Source organism: Typopeltis vanoorti, chromosome 20 (assembly GCF_054136105.1).
Source record: "Typopeltis vanoorti isolate ZY-2024b chromosome 20, IOZ_Tvanoo_1.0, whole genome shotgun sequence".
NCBI lineage: Eukaryota > Metazoa > Arthropoda > Arachnida > Uropygi > Thelyphonidae > Typopeltis > Typopeltis vanoorti.
This window is the reverse complement of record NC_143568.1, coordinates 28933069-28954085: the sequence shown is the minus strand read 5'-3', so window position 1 is coordinate 28954085 and position 21017 is coordinate 28933069. Positions and strand designations below refer to the sequence as shown.

The 21017-nt window shown below is 36.1% G+C and overlaps 1 protein-coding gene across 1 annotated transcript in view; it reads right to left on the bottom strand.

Moving 5' to 3' along the window:
* Nucleotides 1-3905: 3905 nt before the first annotated feature.
* The window catches only part of LOC150095305 (uncharacterized), a 186348-nt gene continuing 169236 nt past the window's right edge, over nt 3906-21017 (bottom strand). The window contains exons 9-11 of the mRNA XM_090409996.1: nt 19495-19708; nt 5167-5245; nt 3906-4439 (exon numbers count right to left, since the gene is read on the bottom strand). Coding sequence (XP_090266122.1) covers nt 4326-4439; nt 5167-5245; nt 19495-19708 — 407 coding nt within the window. The 3' untranslated portion in view covers nt 3906-4325. The remainder of the gene's footprint in view (nt 4440-5166; nt 5246-19494; nt 19709-21017) is intronic.

Genomic DNA, 21017 nt, shown 5'->3' with positions numbered 1-21017 from the left:
AGTAAATTAAATCATCATCATCATCATCATCATCAAATTCCTGCCATGTACCCTCAAGGGGTGTACAGGATATGACAGTACTACATGAAAAAATTACATCATTACTAACTTCCTATCTACAATTTTCCTCCAAATCAGTCTGTTACTTGTCAAGACTCCAACATTATCAGATCTTATATTTCTATCGTCTAAGGCACTTTGTACCGTATCAATCCACCTATATCTTGGTCTTCCTCTGGGTCGTTTTCCTGCCAACCTGGCAGAGAACACTTGTTTTGCTAATCTTTCCTCTCCCATTCTATTTAAGTGACCATACCATCTGAGATTAGCTCTGCTAACGCATTCCTGGAAGCTGACAATGTCAAGTTCTTTCCTAATATCCTCATTTTTAATATGATATTGCCATTGATGCCATCTGTTCACGCCTCTAATCTTTCTCAGGACTCTCATATCTGCGATCTCTAGTCTTTGGTCAAGTGTTTTACTTCTGACCCAGCTCTCAGATCCATAAGTTAAAATTGGTTTGAACACAGTTTTGTATACAGCTAATTTAGTGTTCCGACTAATTTCTTTCTTATTCCATATGAATTTATTCAATTGACTTCCCACGATACCAGCTTTGCTGATTCTGTTGTCTATTTCTATATTTAGTTTACCATCTTCAGTAAAAATTGTGCCTAAGTAGCTAAAATGTTTTACTTGTTCCACAGGTTCTCCATTCACAACACAGTTGACATTTTCAATGATTCTGCCTATTTTCATTGCCTTTGTCTTTTTATTGCTGACCTTCATACCATATCTATTAGAACAGCTATTCAATTTAGTCAGAGAATCTTGCAGACTTGTAGCGGATTTATTTAGAAGTATAACATCATCCGCATAAAGCAAAGAGCTGACATTAACATCTCCAATTTTGATATCAGGTTTAATACCACATTCCTTCATAATGTGATCCATATAGATAATGAATAACAGAGGGGATAATGTACATCCTTGTCTCACACCAGATTTAACATTAAACCATCTTCCTGTACTACCTTCAATTCTAACTGCTGACTCACAACTCAAATACAGACTAAGTATTGCTTGATATAATGCCCCATTGACACCATATAACTGCAGCGTATTGAATAGCTTCTCTCTTGGCACCTTGTCATATGCCTTTTCCAAATCAACAAAACTTAAATACAGATCTTTGTTATATTCCCATGCTTTCTCGACTATTTGTCGTAAAGTGAAGATCTGATCCTGACAGCCTCTATTTGACCTGAATCCAGCTTGTTCTTCACCAAGCTTTTCTTCCACAATTCTTCTCAACCGTTTCTCAAGTATACTTGCATAGATCTTGCCAGGAACACTCAGTAGGGAAATACCTCTGTAATTCTCACATTCAGTTTTATTTCCCTTTTTATATATGGGTACTATGAGAGCTCTACTCCAATCATCAGGAATTCGTCCCTCTGTCCAGGCTTTCTGAACTATGCAGTGCAGCCACTGTAAGACTCTTATACCACCATACTTCAGCATTTCTGGTCGAATATCATCTACTCCTGCTGCCTTTCCACATTTCAAGCCTTTGATGGCTTTTTCTACTTCAAGTATGGATATGTATTCCTGACTGCATGCCTGGTCAGTGTTTTTTATCACTGTGCTCTCATCACTGCTTGTTTCATTTAGCAGTTTTTCAAAGTAATTACTCCATACTTCAAGGATATCTTTTTCTCCTGTTTTCATTTCACCTTTATCATCTCTAATTCCTTTTACAGCACTCTTTCCTCCATTCCTAAGCTTCTTCAACAACCTCCAGAATATTTTGCCACCTTCTTGATATTTATTTTCTATATTCTTGCCAAAGTCCTCCCATGACTTTTGTTTAGCTAGTTTTACACACTGTTTAGCTTTCTTACATTTGTCTCTGTATTCTGTAAGAGTAAAAGCTGACTTATTTGCCAGGAACTTTTGATATGCTTTCTTCTTTTCCTTCACTGCCTCTTTAACTTCCTGTGTCCACCAGGGAGTTCTGATTTTTTTATCTTTGCACACAACCTCACCACATGCCTCTCTGGCAGAATCAATCAATGTTTCCTTCAGAGTTTGCCACTGAATCTCCAAGGTTTGATTCCTGTTCTCAAACTCTTTCATTTTCTTTTCAATAATATTTCTGTATTTTAGTCTACAGTTTACATCTGAGAGCTGCTCAACTTTTATTCGCTTTAAAACTTTTTTACATGTTATTCTTTTCAATATGAAATTCAATTTTATCCTGCTCAAGACTAAATAGTGATCACTTCCAATTTCAAATCCTCTGTACACTCTGGTGTCCTGCACCAGGGAGAAAACATCACTATCAACAATAACATAGTCAACGAGACTTTTCTTATTCCTAGCCTCTTCTCTCCATGTGAATTTGTGCACATTTTTATGTTGGAACATGGTGTTAGTAATAACCAGTCCATGTCCTGAGCAGAAATCCAACAGATATTTGCCATTATTATTAGCTTTGCTCTTTTCTCCAAATTTTCCCAAAATATTTTTGTATGTCTCACAATCATTTCCTACTCTACTATTTAGATCCCCAACAAGGACCAACTTTTCCTTTTTCATTGTGTCAGTTGCTTTTTCTAAAGCCTCAAAAAATTCCTCCACTTCTACCTTAGTAGAGCCTTCTGTGGGACCATAGGCACAAATAAGTCTCATTGTCCAGTTCCCCATTCTCATATTTGCCCACATTACTCTACTTGAGACTGACTGCCATTCAAGAAGATTAGCCTCGTATTTTGTGTTGAATACTATGGCTACTCCTTCTTTTCCTTGATTGTTATTGCCTGAATATAACATTTTGTATTTATTGCTCAGAAAGATCTCACCAGTTTTGGTCTTTTTTGTTTCAGTCACCCCTATTATGTCGATCTGGTACTTATCTAATTCCTCAGCTAGCTCCATTTCTTTGCCATTCAGGCTTCTTACGTTGATAGTACCGATCTTTAACTCTGGTGATGTTGAGTTGGGCTTTGTTTTCAGATTTGTTCCAGTAGCTGACTTTTCGCTGTTCTCCCTGGTTCCCTGGCGAAAACAACGGGGGCCTTGTTTAACCGGGCGACGCCCCAGCCGGAATGAAATTTTGTCATGTTGTACCATCATTTTTTATTTTGGTTTAACCAATAAGAATACAATTTGGTCGGCTAAATCCCAAATTGCCAGCCCATCCTCGTTCGTTCAGTATCAAAGTAGATACCCAACAGGGTGCACCACGAGAAGGTGAGGATTGGACATTAGGTCAGAAGCCCTGGTCGGTTCTCCGCATTCCTTTAAAGGCTATGTGGCCAAGTAAATTAAATTGTATCCATATTTCAAGCACTGTGTGCGTGCGTGTGTGTGAATTATTCTTTTTTCCAGTGCTGCTAAAACAGTGTGCTGGGCCTGGTGCACTAAGTAAATTTTAAATATTTTTTGAAGTTATCACAATGCAAGGGAATGCCAGACCCAAAAATTTCAGCATCTTTAACATTAAATCTGCAAAAAATAGGGAGCACACATTTCAATCACAGTACAATAGTAATATTTATTTACTTTTTCAACATCACTCCTTTTCTAACGCCAAAAATTATCAATGCAACTTCATTCTGGATATATTTTCTTAAAGTATGTCAAGACAATAACAAAATTTAGCCAACGGCAACTGTAGGCAGAACTCATTTTCACATACGAAAGCCAGCTCTCAGTTTGAAAAGGATTCTACACAACAGCAAATGGCTTCTCTCTTTAGAGAGTTAAACACTTAACAAATGTGTGGTTACTTCCCCCGCAATTAACTTATTACTAGTAACCTAATTACATGATATTTTGTACTGTAGTAGTATTCCTTAAAATGAGTGACAAACAAAAACATCTAATCAACACACATATAACACCATTTGCATTTCCTTTATATCTTAATTAAAAACTAACATATAATTATCAAGATGAACACTTATAAAGCATTATTACAACATATTTTACAATAAAAAATCGTGTGACACTATTGTGTTCAGATATCAAATCAACAAGCAACATTTGCACACAGTCCAGTTGGTATCATTTTAGAACAAAAAATATATATGTATAAAAAAAAAAGATAATTCCAATAAATAAACTGAAGATTACATTAAATGAGATGAATGACATGGGACCCTTAGAGGTATGTTAAAATTTTACAGAAATGTGTAATTTACATGAATTTCTTCCATAAAATTCTTGCCACAATTCAAAAAAGTACTGCCTGTTTTTGTAAAAACAATATCAAAAATGCACATGTATATAAATAATACAACCAACTGCAATTCTCATTATCTGTTTTGACCTGCCAGTTCTCCATAATAAGCTGTGATAGTTTTCAGTTTCTTGTTCAGCAAATTTTGTTCAACCTCTACTTTTCCTCCAGGGCCAGCAAGACAGACTAACTATGGAATACAATGTTCAATACATCAATTATTAAATAATAAATCATTTTAAGATCAATATTACTTACAAAACAATCATTAGAGTATAGGCAACATGGTTAATGACATGATAGTTTTCATGAAATTAAAAATAAATATTATATACATCTTAGAAAGAGAGCTTTCATAGCTCAGTCAATAATGCCCTTTGGTTAGAAAGACTTCAGTTTAAATTTTACCTATGACCCAAGAACTTTTTTAGATCTCTTCATATGGGAATGGGATTTTTCATCCTAGAGAACATACAAATTAAGAGGCTAGAGAATACACACAATTGAAGGAAACAGCAGATTCTCAACTGCATGTGTTCTGTTATAACAAAATCATATGAGGTTTCTATACAGCCAAATTACTTGGCTATAACTGACAAATGAGCCTAAAACATTAAGGAGAAAATGGGATAAATCATTTTCGTAAGGTGGCGTTTTGTCATTTCCTAATGGTGTTCAGAGATTATATTAGTGTTCTAGAGACGAAGCGTGAGCAAGGACATGAATGAGCAAAAACTGCTATTCAATAGTTTACTTTGTGTGTGTGTGTGCATGTGCGTGCACACAGTGGTTGAAGAGATCATATCAAAACTAAAAACATTCCAAATCCTAAAAATTGTACCTAACTGGAAAGTGATATTTTGAGAATCTACAGTCTGTAAATGAATTTTAAATTAAAAAACATTACTACTTCTTACCTGATCAATATCCGTATTCCTTGGCACAAAATAAGCTATATTCTTTGTTATTTGTTGGGATATCTCAAACACTTTAAATGTTTGCAAATTAAGGACTCAATTGCTTTAAATCTATTTCAGCAAAGTTGAAAATTCAAAATTTTATATAATAAATATATACAATACCACTTATGTATTTAAAATTAAATAAAACACTGATAAGTAGTAGTAACTAGACCCATGTCAGATCTAAAGGTGAAAAAAATAAAAAATATCAGTTATGCAGCATGGCAAGATGAACCCTATGTGTTGTGTGATCTCAAACTTTATTTATTTTGTATAAACTAATTCATTTATACTATATTTAAGTTTTCAGCTACTTCACATCCCTAGTTCCTTGAAATAAATTCTCCTACAATCATATATACATCAATAGTTATAAAATCTGAGAGAAAAGTAAAAGTAATCTTACAGTGAGCTTAGATAACTCAAAATATAATTCTTGTCAGTGATATTAACCATGCTACCAGCCAAGACGTATATATATGTCCATATTTCCATGGATGCAAAGTGCATATTCAAATTGTAATACCATTGATATTACATTGAAATTTATGATGGATACAAAGCTTTTGAGGGTGCATATTTAATCTTTAATGGCCGGTAAGGTGGTTAATACCTGCACACAAGTTTCTAGAAACCTCTTAATAAAGAAAAGTGAACAAGGCATTAGACAAAAGGAAAGTCAATTAGCCTACTGATGAATTAAAAACTGAAAATTTTCAATTTTCATTTTTTAATTTGTTGTGTTCATTGACAAATCCAATAGTTGACTAAACAACTTTCAGAAACGTGCATGGAATTTTTTTTTTTTTTTTTTAAACACACACACACAATATATAAACTCACAACTGGAGTTGAAAAATATATATAGCATACTGGTACCATGTATGGGCAACTGGTTAAGAAGAAAGGCAGTACCTAATATGATATGTTCTTAAACAACTGGAGGTCATAGGTCTTGAAGAAATGTGAGCAAAACTGTTCCAAAGATCAGAAATAGATGGAATGAAAAAGGGAGAAAAAAGACAGACTGTATGAAGCTAAACAGTGAACAGATACAGCCCCTGTAAAAATATCTACAGAAATAGGTTTTACTAAGAGATAACTGTGCATTATAATTCATGAGCATGCATATGATTAAAAGTTGAGATTTAGTTCTAAATTATCAACCACCTCTCCTTTTTTTTTTTTTTTTAAATTAAATGCACATTTGAGGGTGAATTAGCCACTGCCATTTCTCTGCTTTCTTCTAATAATGTTAGAACATGAGCAGCCTATAGTCAACAGCCATATACAGTTAAAATGTACTGAACTGGCTTCATAATTTTCCTCCATTCCATTCTATCACTGTTCTAAAGAACAGTGATAGAATGAATAAATATAACCTCTGGCTATATTCCTTCTTTCTTTTGACCATAATGCTATAAGCCTTGTGACCTGTGCGCGTGCAGCAAAAACGAAAAAAAGTTACAGCATTGCAATTATCTTTTGAGTCATATTTGCAATTTGCATGGCCCCTGAACTTCATATATACTAACACTCCAAGATCCCTAGCCTCAGTTTCTTCTAGCATAATGCCACCAATATAATATGACATTGGATATCAAATCACACCAAAGTGTATGACTTTGCATTAAAGACATTGAACTGACATCAATTTTCCCAGCCCACAATTCCAGCCTATCCAAATCATTCTGCAAGTACTACATATCAGCAGCATTCCTGATTACTCTGCCTATCTTTGCATCAGCAAATAGCTGTATGTCACCTGTCAAATCCCTCCCAATATCATTAATGTACAGATTAAATAACAGTGGACCAAGGCCTGACCCTTGCAGTACACCACTAGTTACCTTAAATCTTGAAGTCTCACATCCCCCTTTATACCACTTTTTGATATGTTAGTCAGCCATCCTCTTATCCAATCTAATATTTTATAATTCAAACCCATATTCTCCAATTTATACAGAGGTCTTCCATGTTGTATTCTGTCAAAAGCCTTAGCAAAATCCCAAGTATCATGGTGTATCCATTCCCCTTGTCTAGTTCAGTGGTAACATTATTACAGAATGTGAGCAAGTTGCTAAAACATGACCTTTCCTTAGTAAATCCATGTTGCTCATTGCAAAGTAGAAATTCACTGTCAACCCATTTCTGAATGCAAGCACTAACCAATTTTCCAAAAATCTTCACCACCACTCCTGAGACACTTGAGATAGTTGGATACATCAGTCTTTGCATCGCCCTTGTGCAATGGGATTACCATACATTCTTTCCATTCCTGCAGAATCGTCCATGTTTTCAGACTCACATTATATATGCCTGGTCAAATGAATAGCCCCATTCAGCTGAACACTTTTTTAGCACCTATGGTGATATCTCATCAGTCCCTATTGCTGAATTGTTAATCAATTTGTGCAACAGCTCTAATACCTCCACTTCATACATTTCAGTGTCTTCATTCAGTGAAGAGGTAATAGCGAACTCAATGTTGTGTGTAGCTCAGTGGAAGTGGCGCTTGCGTCCTCTGCGCTTGGCCGCTTGAAGTTAGACTTAGGTTCTAGTCTAGTCGCTGACTGGAGGAACTTTTTCTAAGCCTATCTTCGACCGGTTCCCGAGTTAGTCGATCTCTGGCACAGGCAAGCGAGCTTTTCCTCCCGGAAACTCGGGATTTTCGTCCCGTAAACTCAAGAAAATCGACTGTAGTACCCACATTATTTCAGACAGTGACATATCTTGTTAGGGTTAGGTACCAAGAGATGGCAGCACTTGTTTGCCAGCCTCTTCATCGGTGGCTGCTATAATTAGTGATAGACATGGGCCAGCTATCTCTGATTGGCTACTGGTGGAGATTGAACTGCCCACTCAGTCTCCAAAAGCTAGACAGGGTATAAAGGCCTCGCCTACTCCCTATTAGGGAATAAAAAGGCATTAGTTGAGTTGATGTTGCATACTCCAGTTGATAGCGTTCAGAAAAATGGACACTCATTAGTTGAACAACCTCTTCTGCATCTATCACCTTACACCATCTACATTCAGAAGAGTTATTCTTTTATATTCACTCCGTTTTTTTTTTTACTTGCAGCATATTGATAGAATTCCTCTGAATTATCTTTAGCTTGCAGAGCAGTTTCTTTCTACAGAAAGCTCTTTTCTGACTTAAGTGACTATTCTAGTTGGCTCCTTGCAATTTTCATAACAGACATCTTTATGCACATGGTATTCCTTCCACATCATCTGTTTCTTATGAATCTCTTGCTTAATAAGATTACACATCCTGACTTCTATCCTATTTATTCTTTGAACTCTTGGAATATATTCTGATACTGGATAATTTTAGTATTATTTAAATGTTTCCCATGCACTGTCGATATTCTTCCCATCTAGCAACCAATACCATTCCAATGAACTCAGTTAGTCATAATTTCCTGCTTTGTAGTTCAGCAATTAGGATTGCTAACCTTTATAAACTTCACGAGCAAGTACTGCATAATCACTGTCACTAATGGGAGACAGAATGGTTACATCTTTAACTGAAACACCCTCTGACACTATAATCAAATCTAACACTCGCTAACCTCGAGTTCTTTCTGTCACATGCTGCTTGAGGAAGTTGTCTTGCAACAGCTCAATATTTTCAGTTTCATTCTTCTCATGAGGTCTTACTGCTATCCAATCAATATTTAAATAATTAAATTCTCCCATTATGATTACTCTTTTCATGCTAATTATCTCTATTTGGTGATGCATTTCTTCATCATTAGCAACCAATCCACCAAGTCTGTAACAACACTCCACTATGTAAATTGATCTTGTTAGATTCCACCTAACACCTGATTGTTTCAAATTCAGTGCTACATGAAATACTGTTATTGGTACTACAATCATAGGCCTCAACACTAATTGTATTCAAGTCATCTGATTCATCAGTAGCAGCACGCCCCCTCCTCTCTCCTATCTTGTCTATCCTTCCTAAAAATACTGTACCTATGCCGTCTTGGTCAGCCAAGTGGTTAGCATATCCGGTCTCCAGCCAAGAGGCTGCAGGTTCAAACTCTGATAGCCAGGTCTCACTAATGTCTGCAATTTGAGGTCCCAACATATTAATCAAGGCAACAAACTACCTGTGTATACTCTTGTCTGCAACGGTTGGACAACTTGCAGGTCTCTTTTCTTCTTATACATGTAAACATCTTTGCACACGTTTGATGGGTCTGAACTAGACGAACACAAAGTGTTCATCTGGTTTATTTAACACTTTCAAGTAAGTTAATTAACACTTTCATGTAAGTGTTAATTTACCGATTAACCAGATTCTCCACTTCTCTTTATTATACTGAGTGGTAAGAAGTGATGTTGAAAGAAAGAGATGAAAAATGATTTCCAAATGCAGAAATCAATTTCCTCAAAAACACTGTTAGTATATCACGTTCTGTGAATTACAAAACACATGAAATATACTTGAGAGAGAGAGGCTAAGTAAACAATTGTGGAAAGAATCTTGGAGAAGAACATGCTGAGTTCAGGCCAAAAGAAGCTTGTTAGGATATATATAAACACTTAAGAACTCATGGAAATATAACTAGGCTCTATATTTAAGTTTTGTAGATATGAAGCATATGCCAAAAGAAAGGCTGTTCAAAAGGCTACTGTTAGATCTTGAAAGTGAACTCTTTCAAGAAAAGAGTCATTCATTCAAGATTTAACTAAAATACAATATTAAGTAAGAAAATACTTGTACTGTTGGCAAAGTAAGAATATTACATGAGAGAACATGTCACATTTTCTTTAGAAAATGAAAATTAAAAAAAATTGCATATCTAAACATAAATGTATAATTTAAAGTTGTAATGTTAAATTGTGCTCTATACAAGAACGTGTATCTAAGTGCTAACAAAAGTCCAAAGGTTGCTTGCTGACCTTTACCGATGATGTAAACCCCGAGGTAGAGGCATTCGTGGAAAGGTAATGGAATTCGCGTTCCATGAAAAGAGCACTCATCGAGGTGCAGAAATGTGATGCCACTTCGTAAGGGCGAACAGGGAGGCGCTGCGAATAAGATTCGAAGGCGGAAAGAGGGCGCTATGAAGGAGGATAAAAGTGAGTTCAGGCATGTTTGAATCTCTCGTTTTTTTGCCTTCTTGTTGTCTGTTCCTGTGTTCTCGTGCAGACCAGCGATGCTGATGATCGGAAGAAAGCTTGACAACGACAAGCTGCAACCTTTCCCAAATTGCTGACTGATGCAAGTCGGACAAGCCTATACGCGAGATGACGGCAGTTTTCCAATTCAGGCCATCAGTAAAGGTTTTACCGATATGAGATAGCAAAGTGTTCCCCTTTGATGGCGGTTGAGCTAATGACAGCAAACCATGAGATGAGCGTGTGCCCAATAAAGAAAAATGCCTAATTTGTGACTAGCACGTGATTTCCGTGTGGCGGCAACCTACCATAGCAGAAAGATATCCCCCACACAAAGGACGGACGAAAGAATCACGATATCATCATGTCAAGGTGGTAAAGTACTAAAACCTTTTCTTTTACCTATGTAATAATTAGTTTTAGATGAAAGAAGGAACAAGAATTTTGACTAGGAGGAAAGAGAACTTTATAGTGATCATATGCAATGATTTATTGACTGTATTGGACTGGTAGTTGAAGAACTTATGAATGTGTGGCGGTTCCTAATCTAATGTGAAGGAGTAAAATGACAGAAAATTTAGTTTAGCAGTTGACTTATGTTTTGTGCTATGTGTGGATTTAATTTACCCATGGAATGTGAATAGCATACTTGTCAGTTTGATGAAAATTTTTTATTTGCTTAACTAGTGATTTAGTAACGATATAAATGATTTGCCTTTGACATGTTAAACTTAATTGTAATCTCTTTGACCATTTAATAAACATGTTTTTCTATGCAAGCCTGAGTTTTGTGTGAGCATGAGACTGATTTTACCACTCATAAAACTACGGACCTATGCACAAGGGGAATATAAAGGAAGCTAAGAGCATTTAGGCCATTACTGTATGCTAAGATAATTTTAAGCTACTTAATTCTTTTAACAAGGTTAGGTAACACTTGAACTCCAGGAAGGTTTCTTTGGACAAGAATTTTCTGTCCTAAAGCTCTGACTGGTGCAGCTAAAACAAACAAATATCATCAGAGTTTGAAAGGGGAACGGGCCTCCAGAGAGATAGTTTAGAGATTTATTCTTAGTTGGCACAGGAAAAATAATAGTAGTAAATTTATAGAAACCCAACGACGTAACACTACAATTATATGGGTCAAATTGAACATGAGCAAATACACTATATATTTAAGTTGTAAACGAGCAGTCAGAATTGAAAGAAGTACGGAAAGATGTGCTTTGTTATACAATATGGCATAAAACAAGGCCAACACTAACATCATTCTTAGTCATTAATTCTATGGATTAAATTACAGAAGAAAGTGGCATTAAAACAAACATCAAAAGCAAGGATATCAAACTCAGTTCTTTACTTGACTCAGATGATGTTTTACTACTAAACAAATACAATCTAATAAGTCTCCAGGATTCTTTTATTACTAAATTGAATAACTACTCTAAAAAATCTGGCATTGCAATCAGCAACATTGAAAACAACCAATGCATTCTAAATAAGAAACCTGCAGAACATGTAAAAAATTTGAGCTATTTAAGTACAATAAGCAAAGATGGTATGGTGGTGGTGGTGAGATAGTTTAATAAATTTATATGGCATAAGAGAGAAATGAGCCAAGACTAGCAGTATGCAAGAGTGTTCAAGACAATTTTTTAACTTAAGGATCTGAGAGTTGTGTTAGTAATAAAACAGCTTATCTAAGATTGCAGACCACAGATATGGTTGTTCAGAGAAAAATTATAGAAGTAAATAGATAGCATCAATGACAAAATCATATTAAAAATGATGTTAAGAAGGAACTTGATATTGCTGACAGTCAAGAATGTGTGTCAGCAGAGATATTCTAAGGTAGCATGTCACTTAAACAGATTAACAAAAGGGGACAGGAATGGTTAGCATGAAAGGTATTAATATAATCATATCATTGTGTTCATCAAGGTTACACATCAGGAATTTGCCGATCAGTTGCACATTACTCCTACACAAGAGAATGCAAGGCTATATATAGCATGTAACTGCTATGTGTGGGGTCAAGAGAAAGTAATTGCTGATATTTTGCTTAAAGAGGTGGAGATTGTAGTCCTTGGGAGAATGCTTCGTGGGGAAGACCATTCCACAGAACTGAGGCAGATGGAATAAAAAACGACTTGGAGTAGCAGGTTCAGTAGTTAAGTCTGCAACTCAACTGTAAAAGGATCTTGGGTATAATGAATGCTAGTTCTGTTTAACAATGCCCATTATCTGTAGTAGAGACAGAATGTGAGAACTGATCATTTTTGAGATAGTGGCTGAAGGAGTCAGTGAGAGAAAAGAGTCCTCAATTAGCCAAACTACCCTCTTCTGATATGCATTAAGAATTTTTAGAGATCTTAGTTGCATTATGCCTAAGTTTTGCCTGTTTTTTTACAAAAAGATTTTAGTTCTCCACTTAACTTTGATGATGCTCAATGTAACAGTCAAGATTGCAGGTCTCTCTTTCTCTGTCTTAGGTTGACTCTTACTACCAGTCTTTCCTGGCATAATCACATCACTTCTGCAGCATCTTCAGCTTCAAGAATACTTGATATCCTTTTTTCTCTTGAAGTTGGTGATGCTACAGAAGTGATGTGATTATGTCAGAGTGAGTCAGTCTAAGAGGGATCTAGAGTCTTGACTCTAGATCCCTTAAGTTGAGCATTAGCAAAGGTAAGTGGAGAACAAAGATCTGTCTTGTTAAAAAACAGGCAAAACTATTTTAGAAACACTGAAAGTGACTAGGTTGTTATCTCAATGAAGAATGGTGTGGAGGTCAGTGGGCCCATCGTATTTATATGGAAGAGGGTGAGTGAAATAAAACAGGAATATCTGAAGAGAGAAGACATTTCATTATTTCGTGTAATGAAATGTCTTCTCTGAGAGAAAAGTGGCAATCCAATTACAAGAATGACCTGAGAGAAAAGTGGCAATCCAATTACAGAGGAAGGTAGACCATAAAATGGCAATTTGCTGAGAAGCCCTCAATGCCAAACCTTATCAAATGTCTGAAATGTCAAGTGTAAGAGCAAATTTCTCCGAACTTTTCTATGGCATGTGTCCAGAGGTAAGTGATGTAAGGCAGATCTGATGTAGATCTTGAATGGCAAAATGCACAACGGTGGTTACTGATTAGTTGACAGTCCTTCATATATCAAAGATGATTGTTGAAGACTTTCTCCATTACTCTGGACAACACTGAGGTGAGAGCAATAGGTCAATACTTGGATCACTTATCATCATTTTTTTTAGAAATGGTTATATAGATTCTTCTGACGGCTACAGGAGGCACGCAAAACAATGCTCCAGGTAAATCACCATTTATGTGGGAGCTGAATGATGGATGGTCAGTTTTATTTTTAGATGATGTTGCATTGCTGCCATCTGGCTAAGAAAGAGGTTGAAGCACAGAAGTGAACAAAAGTTAAGCTAAATAAGCTTTTGTGAGGTATCAGAAGGCACAGGTTACATATTTTCCACATTTAGCACTGTCAGAGTCAGACTTAGCCTTTTTAATGATGGTTTTGCAAGTATTGCAAATTTTGGAATAGGCTGTGGATGAAGCTGAGTTTCTGTTTGAAACTGCTTAGGTGAAACTATTTTCTTTACTTAGATCAACAATGTACTCTTTTCAGTAAACCATGGCTAGGATATAGGGTGAGAATTTTGAACAGAGTGAGAAACAAAACTCCACTGCAATATGGATAATTTCCACAACAAGATCTGGATCTGAAGACAGCAGTGTGTCCATGGAAAGGTCAGACTACTGTTTCTGTTATTGTTTCCCTTCAATCATTCAAAAGAGGTCATAGATGCAAGGATGAGATTGTGATCTGAATTACCAAGAAGAGCAGTTCCTCAACAGGATACATGGAAAGAGAATGGTTAAGAAAACCCCTATAGTGTTGGGTCAGCAAAGAGAATTGTCAGAGATTCTGATGAGGAGACAAATGATTTGTTTTAAATTGTTACTTAGTGCAAATAACTCTGCTTCTCTGTCAGCTTCATCAGTGGAAAAAGGAAGCCAGTTAGAATTGTGAACATTAAAGTCACCAAGGAAGACGACTCTGTTAATCAGGATTGTATGAAATCAAGATTCATGGATAAGAAGTTAAAGAGGTCAGTATGTTTTTCAGAATTGAAGGGACAGTAGATGAATGAGAGATAATGAAGGAGGAAAAAATTATGCAACAGAAAGTCAAAAAAGGGGAGATTCAAAATTAGGCATTCTCTGGCAAGGAATGATTAGATCACAAAAAAACACAACTACTATCCTTGTTGCAGAAGGAATCATACAGGATGTAGTATGGACAGTTTAGATCAGCTGTTGTTACTGTGTCAGAAATTCAGGGTTCAGTCAAAATGGATCAGATTCAGATGTTTACAGGTGATGATGCACATCATTCAGGTTGGTGTTTATACTAGAGATGTTGGTGAAGTGGAAAAGATTTTTAAAAATATTTTTGGGGAGGTCTGTTATTTAATTAACTGTGCAACATTTATTTAGGTTTACTTTAATGCTAGTATTACAAAGATGAAGAGAAAACAAGCAAGAGAACATACAGTAACGAGAGAAATTTACTCTTAGGAATATTGGCCCATATAGAGAACATCCTGTCTCTGTGTCATAATGTGGCCTGAATAGCATCTTTTGCATTCCATTAGACAGCCTCCATCCAGGCACAACATGGCAGCAAAATCATATGCCCATTGATCAGGAAAACTTCTAAATGCATTACTATCAGGTTTGATTCCATACACTATCTGAACTGCTGTACCCTTGAAAATGGTGGTGTATGTGTTTGGGGGGGGGGGGAGATACTGGATATGTTTGGCATATCCTGTATCTCAATCACACTACATGTTGAAAGATTGTGGGGGAGGACGGAAGAAAACAGAAACCCTGCTCTGGGAACCAAACATGGCAACAGATACTTTGGTTTCCAATAAGCAAGGTGGCGGTATTTCACAGGCAATGAAAGGTCATTTAGGAAGATATCTTTTTACAGTGGAAATACTTGATAAAGCCAGAATTCCTCTGGTGGAAACAGACTGACTTGAATAGGGGAGAGCATATCTTACACATCACCAGCCTGAAATAACTTATCCCTTGCATCAAGTAATGCATTGACCTGGTGACAGCATAACTACATGTTAAAAACAACAAGAGAATATCAAATCTCCTGATAATTCCACAAATATGCAAGAAAACATAACATACAAGAACAAAGTTACTTTACTATAAAGAATATCACAGGTGAAATAGCTGGGCTGTTGAAATTATGACCTCAAAGTAGCCTTCACCTATGAAAAAAATTTCCGCAATGCTAAGATCCCAATCAACCTCATCCAATTCTAAAAGCAGATGTACAATGAAGCATGTACATGACATACCAACATGATATTAACTATCATTTTAAATGATTATATTAGCAACAGTTCTGGTTTTAAGAATCATTTTGCTCTTAACACCCATTGAGGGCACATGGCAGGAAAAATTGATGATGAGGTTTTCAATATGTTTTTTGAAATATGTTTTTTGTGTAGCTCAGTGGATGTGGCGTTTGCCAACCACGGCGCTTGGCTGCACGAAGGAAGACTTGGTTTCGAGTCTAGTCGGTGACTAGAGGAACTTTTTCTAAGCCTTTTTTCAACCGGTTCCCGAGTTAGTTGATCTCTGGCACGGGCAAACAGGTTTTTCCTCCCGGAAACTCGGGTTTTTCGTCCTGTAAACTCAACAAAATCGACCGTAGAACCCACATTATTTTCAGACATTAAATATATTGTATTAGGGTTAGGGACCACGAGATGGCGGCACATTTGAGCCGTCTCTCTTCACTGAGTACCGCTTAATTAGTGATAGCCTTGGGTCATCTATCTCTGATTGGTACCAGTGGAGATTCCCGTATACGGGAATAAAAAAGGCGTTAGCTGATTTTTTTTTTATAACTAGATTTTTGATGACCATGACAAAGTGCAGGAAACTGGCAGAATAAACTTTTTTTGATTATGTTCATACCAGATCAGATCTGTTTAATATGAATGCATGTTATATAACATGAGTGAAATAAATATAGGGAAGACAGGTCACTCATGTCCCTTTAGAAGTTTTTATTCTTCTTATAGTATAGTACAAGCAAAAATGCTCAAATAGCAATCCAGTGATAGATTAACTTCTCCATTAAGCACCTTCTTAGTGCAAATGGAAGAATGACTGGACATCGCACCCTATAAATGGAAAGGACCTGAGCTTGATTCTCATCATGATGAGAGGAATATTTATTTGGACTTTTTCACTTGAAGGTGAATTAGCTAATTTCATAAAGTAGTATCAGGATTCTTCTCCATGAAACTCATTCCACATAACGGCAACTCAGCAAGAGACCACACGCAATTTACAGACAAAATTCCTTGGAGTGTAAGACCAGAGCAAGTTCTCATTGCTGTTCCTTATAATGGTTCTCTTCACTATGCAGAACGTATACTTCTTTTCTAAAGTAAGCACTGATTCCTTTCTTTTAAGTTTACACGGTGATCCGAATGCATTTTTAAAAATTACGGAGACAACTACCGTATTTGAATAAAAACTTGAGTTTAATATAACTAAAATCTACATTCGACGTTTTGACCTTTATGTCAAGGTCATCTTCTGGAGCATAAAACTATACACAGGAAAACAAGCTACACTACAATCAAACTGGTTTGTTAAAGATACTGACCAACCACTACAACAATTGTTGGCCTGACCTCTGGTGAGAAAAAAAAAAATTATACATCAACACTAGAGTCCTATTATTAGTTGGTTGTAAAAATACATATATTAACATCATGATTATACTATACATTCTGCCCAGTTGGTATGGAATGGTTTCTAGCTGAAGATTGGCTAGAGTCCTGACTTATGCTGGATCTTATATATTAGGTAGGCTGAATGTGTGCCATCCAGATCCTTGGAATTTTCATGCCATCTTTGTTGTTGATATTTGGGTGGTTTATCAGGATTTTGCAGGCTTTCTTAAATTTCCTTTCAAACCAGGTTTTTGTGTGGTGTAAAGAGTGGGTGCTTTTCCAGTTGATTTGGTGTAAGGTATTTGAGCGCGTGGTCTGAGAGGCCTGCTTCACCATAATGGTTATATTTAATGTGTTCTTTCTTGCGTATAGGGATTGTCCATCCTGTTTCACCAATGTACAGTAAGTTACAGGATGCAATAGACTCCAGGATGAGCTAATGGGAGGAGTTGAATATGGTTTTAAGTTTAGTGGGTGATTTAAAGGTGGCACTGAGGTTATAATGTTGTAGGATTCTGTTGATTTTTTCTGATAACCCTTTAATGTATGGGATGGCTATGGTTTTACTGTAATCTAGATTCGTTTTTGTTGTTGTTTTATGGAGTATTTTATTAATAGTATTTTTGTTATAGCCATTATTTATGAATGTGTCGCTGATGATTTTTAGTTCTTGTTTCAGGGCTTGCTGGTTAGAGCAGATTGTTGTAGCTCTGTTTTTAAGGGTGTTAATGACTCCATATTTTTGTGATGGGTGGTGGTATGAATTAGCATGTATGTATTGGCCAGTGTATGTCAGTTTTCGGTAGACCGTGAAGGATAGACTGCCTGAAGGAAGACGTGTGACTAGTGTGTCTAGAAACAGGAGCGAATTTTGATTTTCGATGGTAAATTGCATGCATTCGTGTTTTTTCAGGTGGCTAAGGAATGTGTTTAGCGTTTGTCGCCAGTGCAGCCAGATTGCGAATGCTAAACACATTCCTTAGCCACCTGAACAAACAACACGAACGCATACAATTTACCATCGAAATCGAAAATCAAAATTTGCTCCCGTTTCCAGACACACTAGTCACACACTGGCCAATACATACATGCTAATTCATACCACCACCCATCACAAAAATATGGAGTCATTAACACACTTAAAAACAGAGCAACAATCTGCTCTAACCAGCAAGCCCTGAAACAAGAACTAAAAATCATCAGCGACATATTCAGAAATAATGGCTATAACAAAAATACTATTAATAAAATACTCCATAAAACAACAACAAAAACGAATCTAGATTACAGTAAAACCATAGCCATCCCATGCATTAAAGGGTTATCAGAAAAAATCAACAGAATCCTACAACTTTATAACCTCAATGCCACCTTTAAACCACCCACTAAACTTAAAACCATATTCAACTCCTCCCATTAGCTCATCCTGGAGTCTATTGCATCCTGTAACTTACCGTACATTAGCGAAACAGGACGGCAATCCCTATACGCAAGAAAGAACACATTAGACACATTAAATATAACCATTATGGTGAAGTAGGCCTCCCAGACCACGCGCTCAACACCTTACACTAAATCAACTGGAAAAGCACCCACTCTTTACACCACACAAAAAACCTGGTTTGAAAGGAAATTTAAGGAAGCCTGCAAAATCCTGATAAACCACCCAAATATCAACAACAAAGATGGCATGAAAATTCCACGGATCTGGATGGCACACATTCAGCCTACCTAATATATAAGATCCAGCATAAGTCAGGACTCTAGCCAATCTTCAGCTAGTATTAGAAACCATTCCATACCAACTGGGCAGAATGTACAAGTATAATCATGATGTTAATATATGTATATAGATAGATACTTGGTGTTGCACCCAATGTATTTTTACAACCAACAGATAACACTAATAATAGGACTTTAGTGTTGATGTATAATTTTTTTTTCCTCACCAGAGGTCAGGCCAACAATTGTTGTAGCAGTTGGTCAGTATCTTTAACAAACCCATTTGATTGTAGTGTAGCTTGTTTCCTGTGTATAGTTTTATGCTCCAGAAGATGACCTTGACATAAAGGTCAAAACGTCAAATGTAGATTTTAGTTATATTAAACTCAAGTTTTTATTCAAACACGGTAGTTGTCTCCATAATTTTCAAAAATGCATAAGCACTGATTCTCTTCTACATGCGTAACTGTAATGTTGTAGAAATAATCATATAGTTCAAAATAATTTAATTCAAAGTTGATACTTCGTTAGAATTAAAGTGGGAGTTAATGTACATTACAATCTAGAATAGATCAACATTAAAATCTTCAATTTCACTATACAAAATATTTTAAAGGATATCCATTGAGAGTCATCTGGTGAAGATCAAATACTTCTTCAGCTAAATACTCTGGACCACCCCATGGAGGACTAAGGAACACGACATCAGCTTTTAAAGAAGGTGCTATGGTAAAATAGTCAGCCACTATGAATTCAATTTTATCATCTACTCCATAAACCTTAGCATTATTCTTAGCCAAAGCCACCTTTTCAGGATCGATGTCAATAGCAATCACTGAAATATATAGAACATGTAAACGTCCTTCATTATACATTTTAGCTTGTGAGTGAAGAAAAAAAAAAAAATCACAAAACACATTAGTTATATTATCAGATAACCTGGTAAATGAAATTAAACTAATACTGGTAGGAGATTTAGTGAAAAACTACATTACAATTACACTAAAAGTTTTACTGTTCATGAGTATCTAAGAGAAAATGTTTTACTACCAACATTTATCATAACATTATCACATTAATAATACATACTCCTTGTGTCCTTCCACACTTAAGCAAGTGAACACATTATGTACTTTGTGTTAACTGACTTTATACATTAGATTTTACAGACTAAAATAAATTCTTCTAATCATTGTCCCTGGTGAGATTTGGCTGTGACTTCTGGAAGGTTTGCTTTTGCAAGCAAGTTTATTATAATGATGTTTGCTGTAGTGAGTGTTGATTTTGCTATGTAAAATATTATTATTATTAGACCTTTAGGGGGTGCTTAAGGGTCAAAGTAGTATAATTGAGAGGAGACCTCTACCGTCTAAGGAATGCGGAGAATCATTAGATTCTCCGTATTGGGGTTCTGATCTAATATCCAATCACCACCTTCTCGTGGTGCACCATGTTAGGTATCTACCTGGATACTGAAAGAATGAGGATGGGCTGGCAATTTGGGATTTAGCCTACCAAATTGTATTCTTATTGGCTTAAACCACAATGTCAAATGATGGAAAAACATGACAGAATTTCATACCAGCTGGAGCATCATCAGGGTAAACAAGGCCCGTGTTTTTGCCAGGGAATCAGTGTGAACAGCAAAGAGTCAGCTATTCAAACAAATCCCAACTCAACATCACCTGAGTTCAAGATCGGTAATATCAATTTTGATATCATATTGAATACCATTTTCATCGATTGCTCTTAACATAAGAGACATCAACATAAAAGAAATGGAACTAGCAGAAGAATTGAATAAGTACCAGATCGGCATAATAGATGTGAGTGAAACAAACAAGACAAAAAACAGGCAAGATCTTTCAAAGTGATAAAAACAAAATGTTATATTTTGGCAATAACATCAGGGAAAAGAGGGAACGGCCATAGTATTCAACACTAAATATGAGGATAATCTTGAATGGCAAGCAATATCAAGTAGAGTGATGTGAGCAAATATCAAAATGGAAAACTGGACAATGAGACTTATTTGAGTTTATGATCCCACAGAAGGTTTCACCAAGGAAAATATGGAGGAATTTTTTGAGAAATTAGAGAAGGAAGCTGACTCAATGAAAAAGAAAAATGTAGTCCTTGTTGGT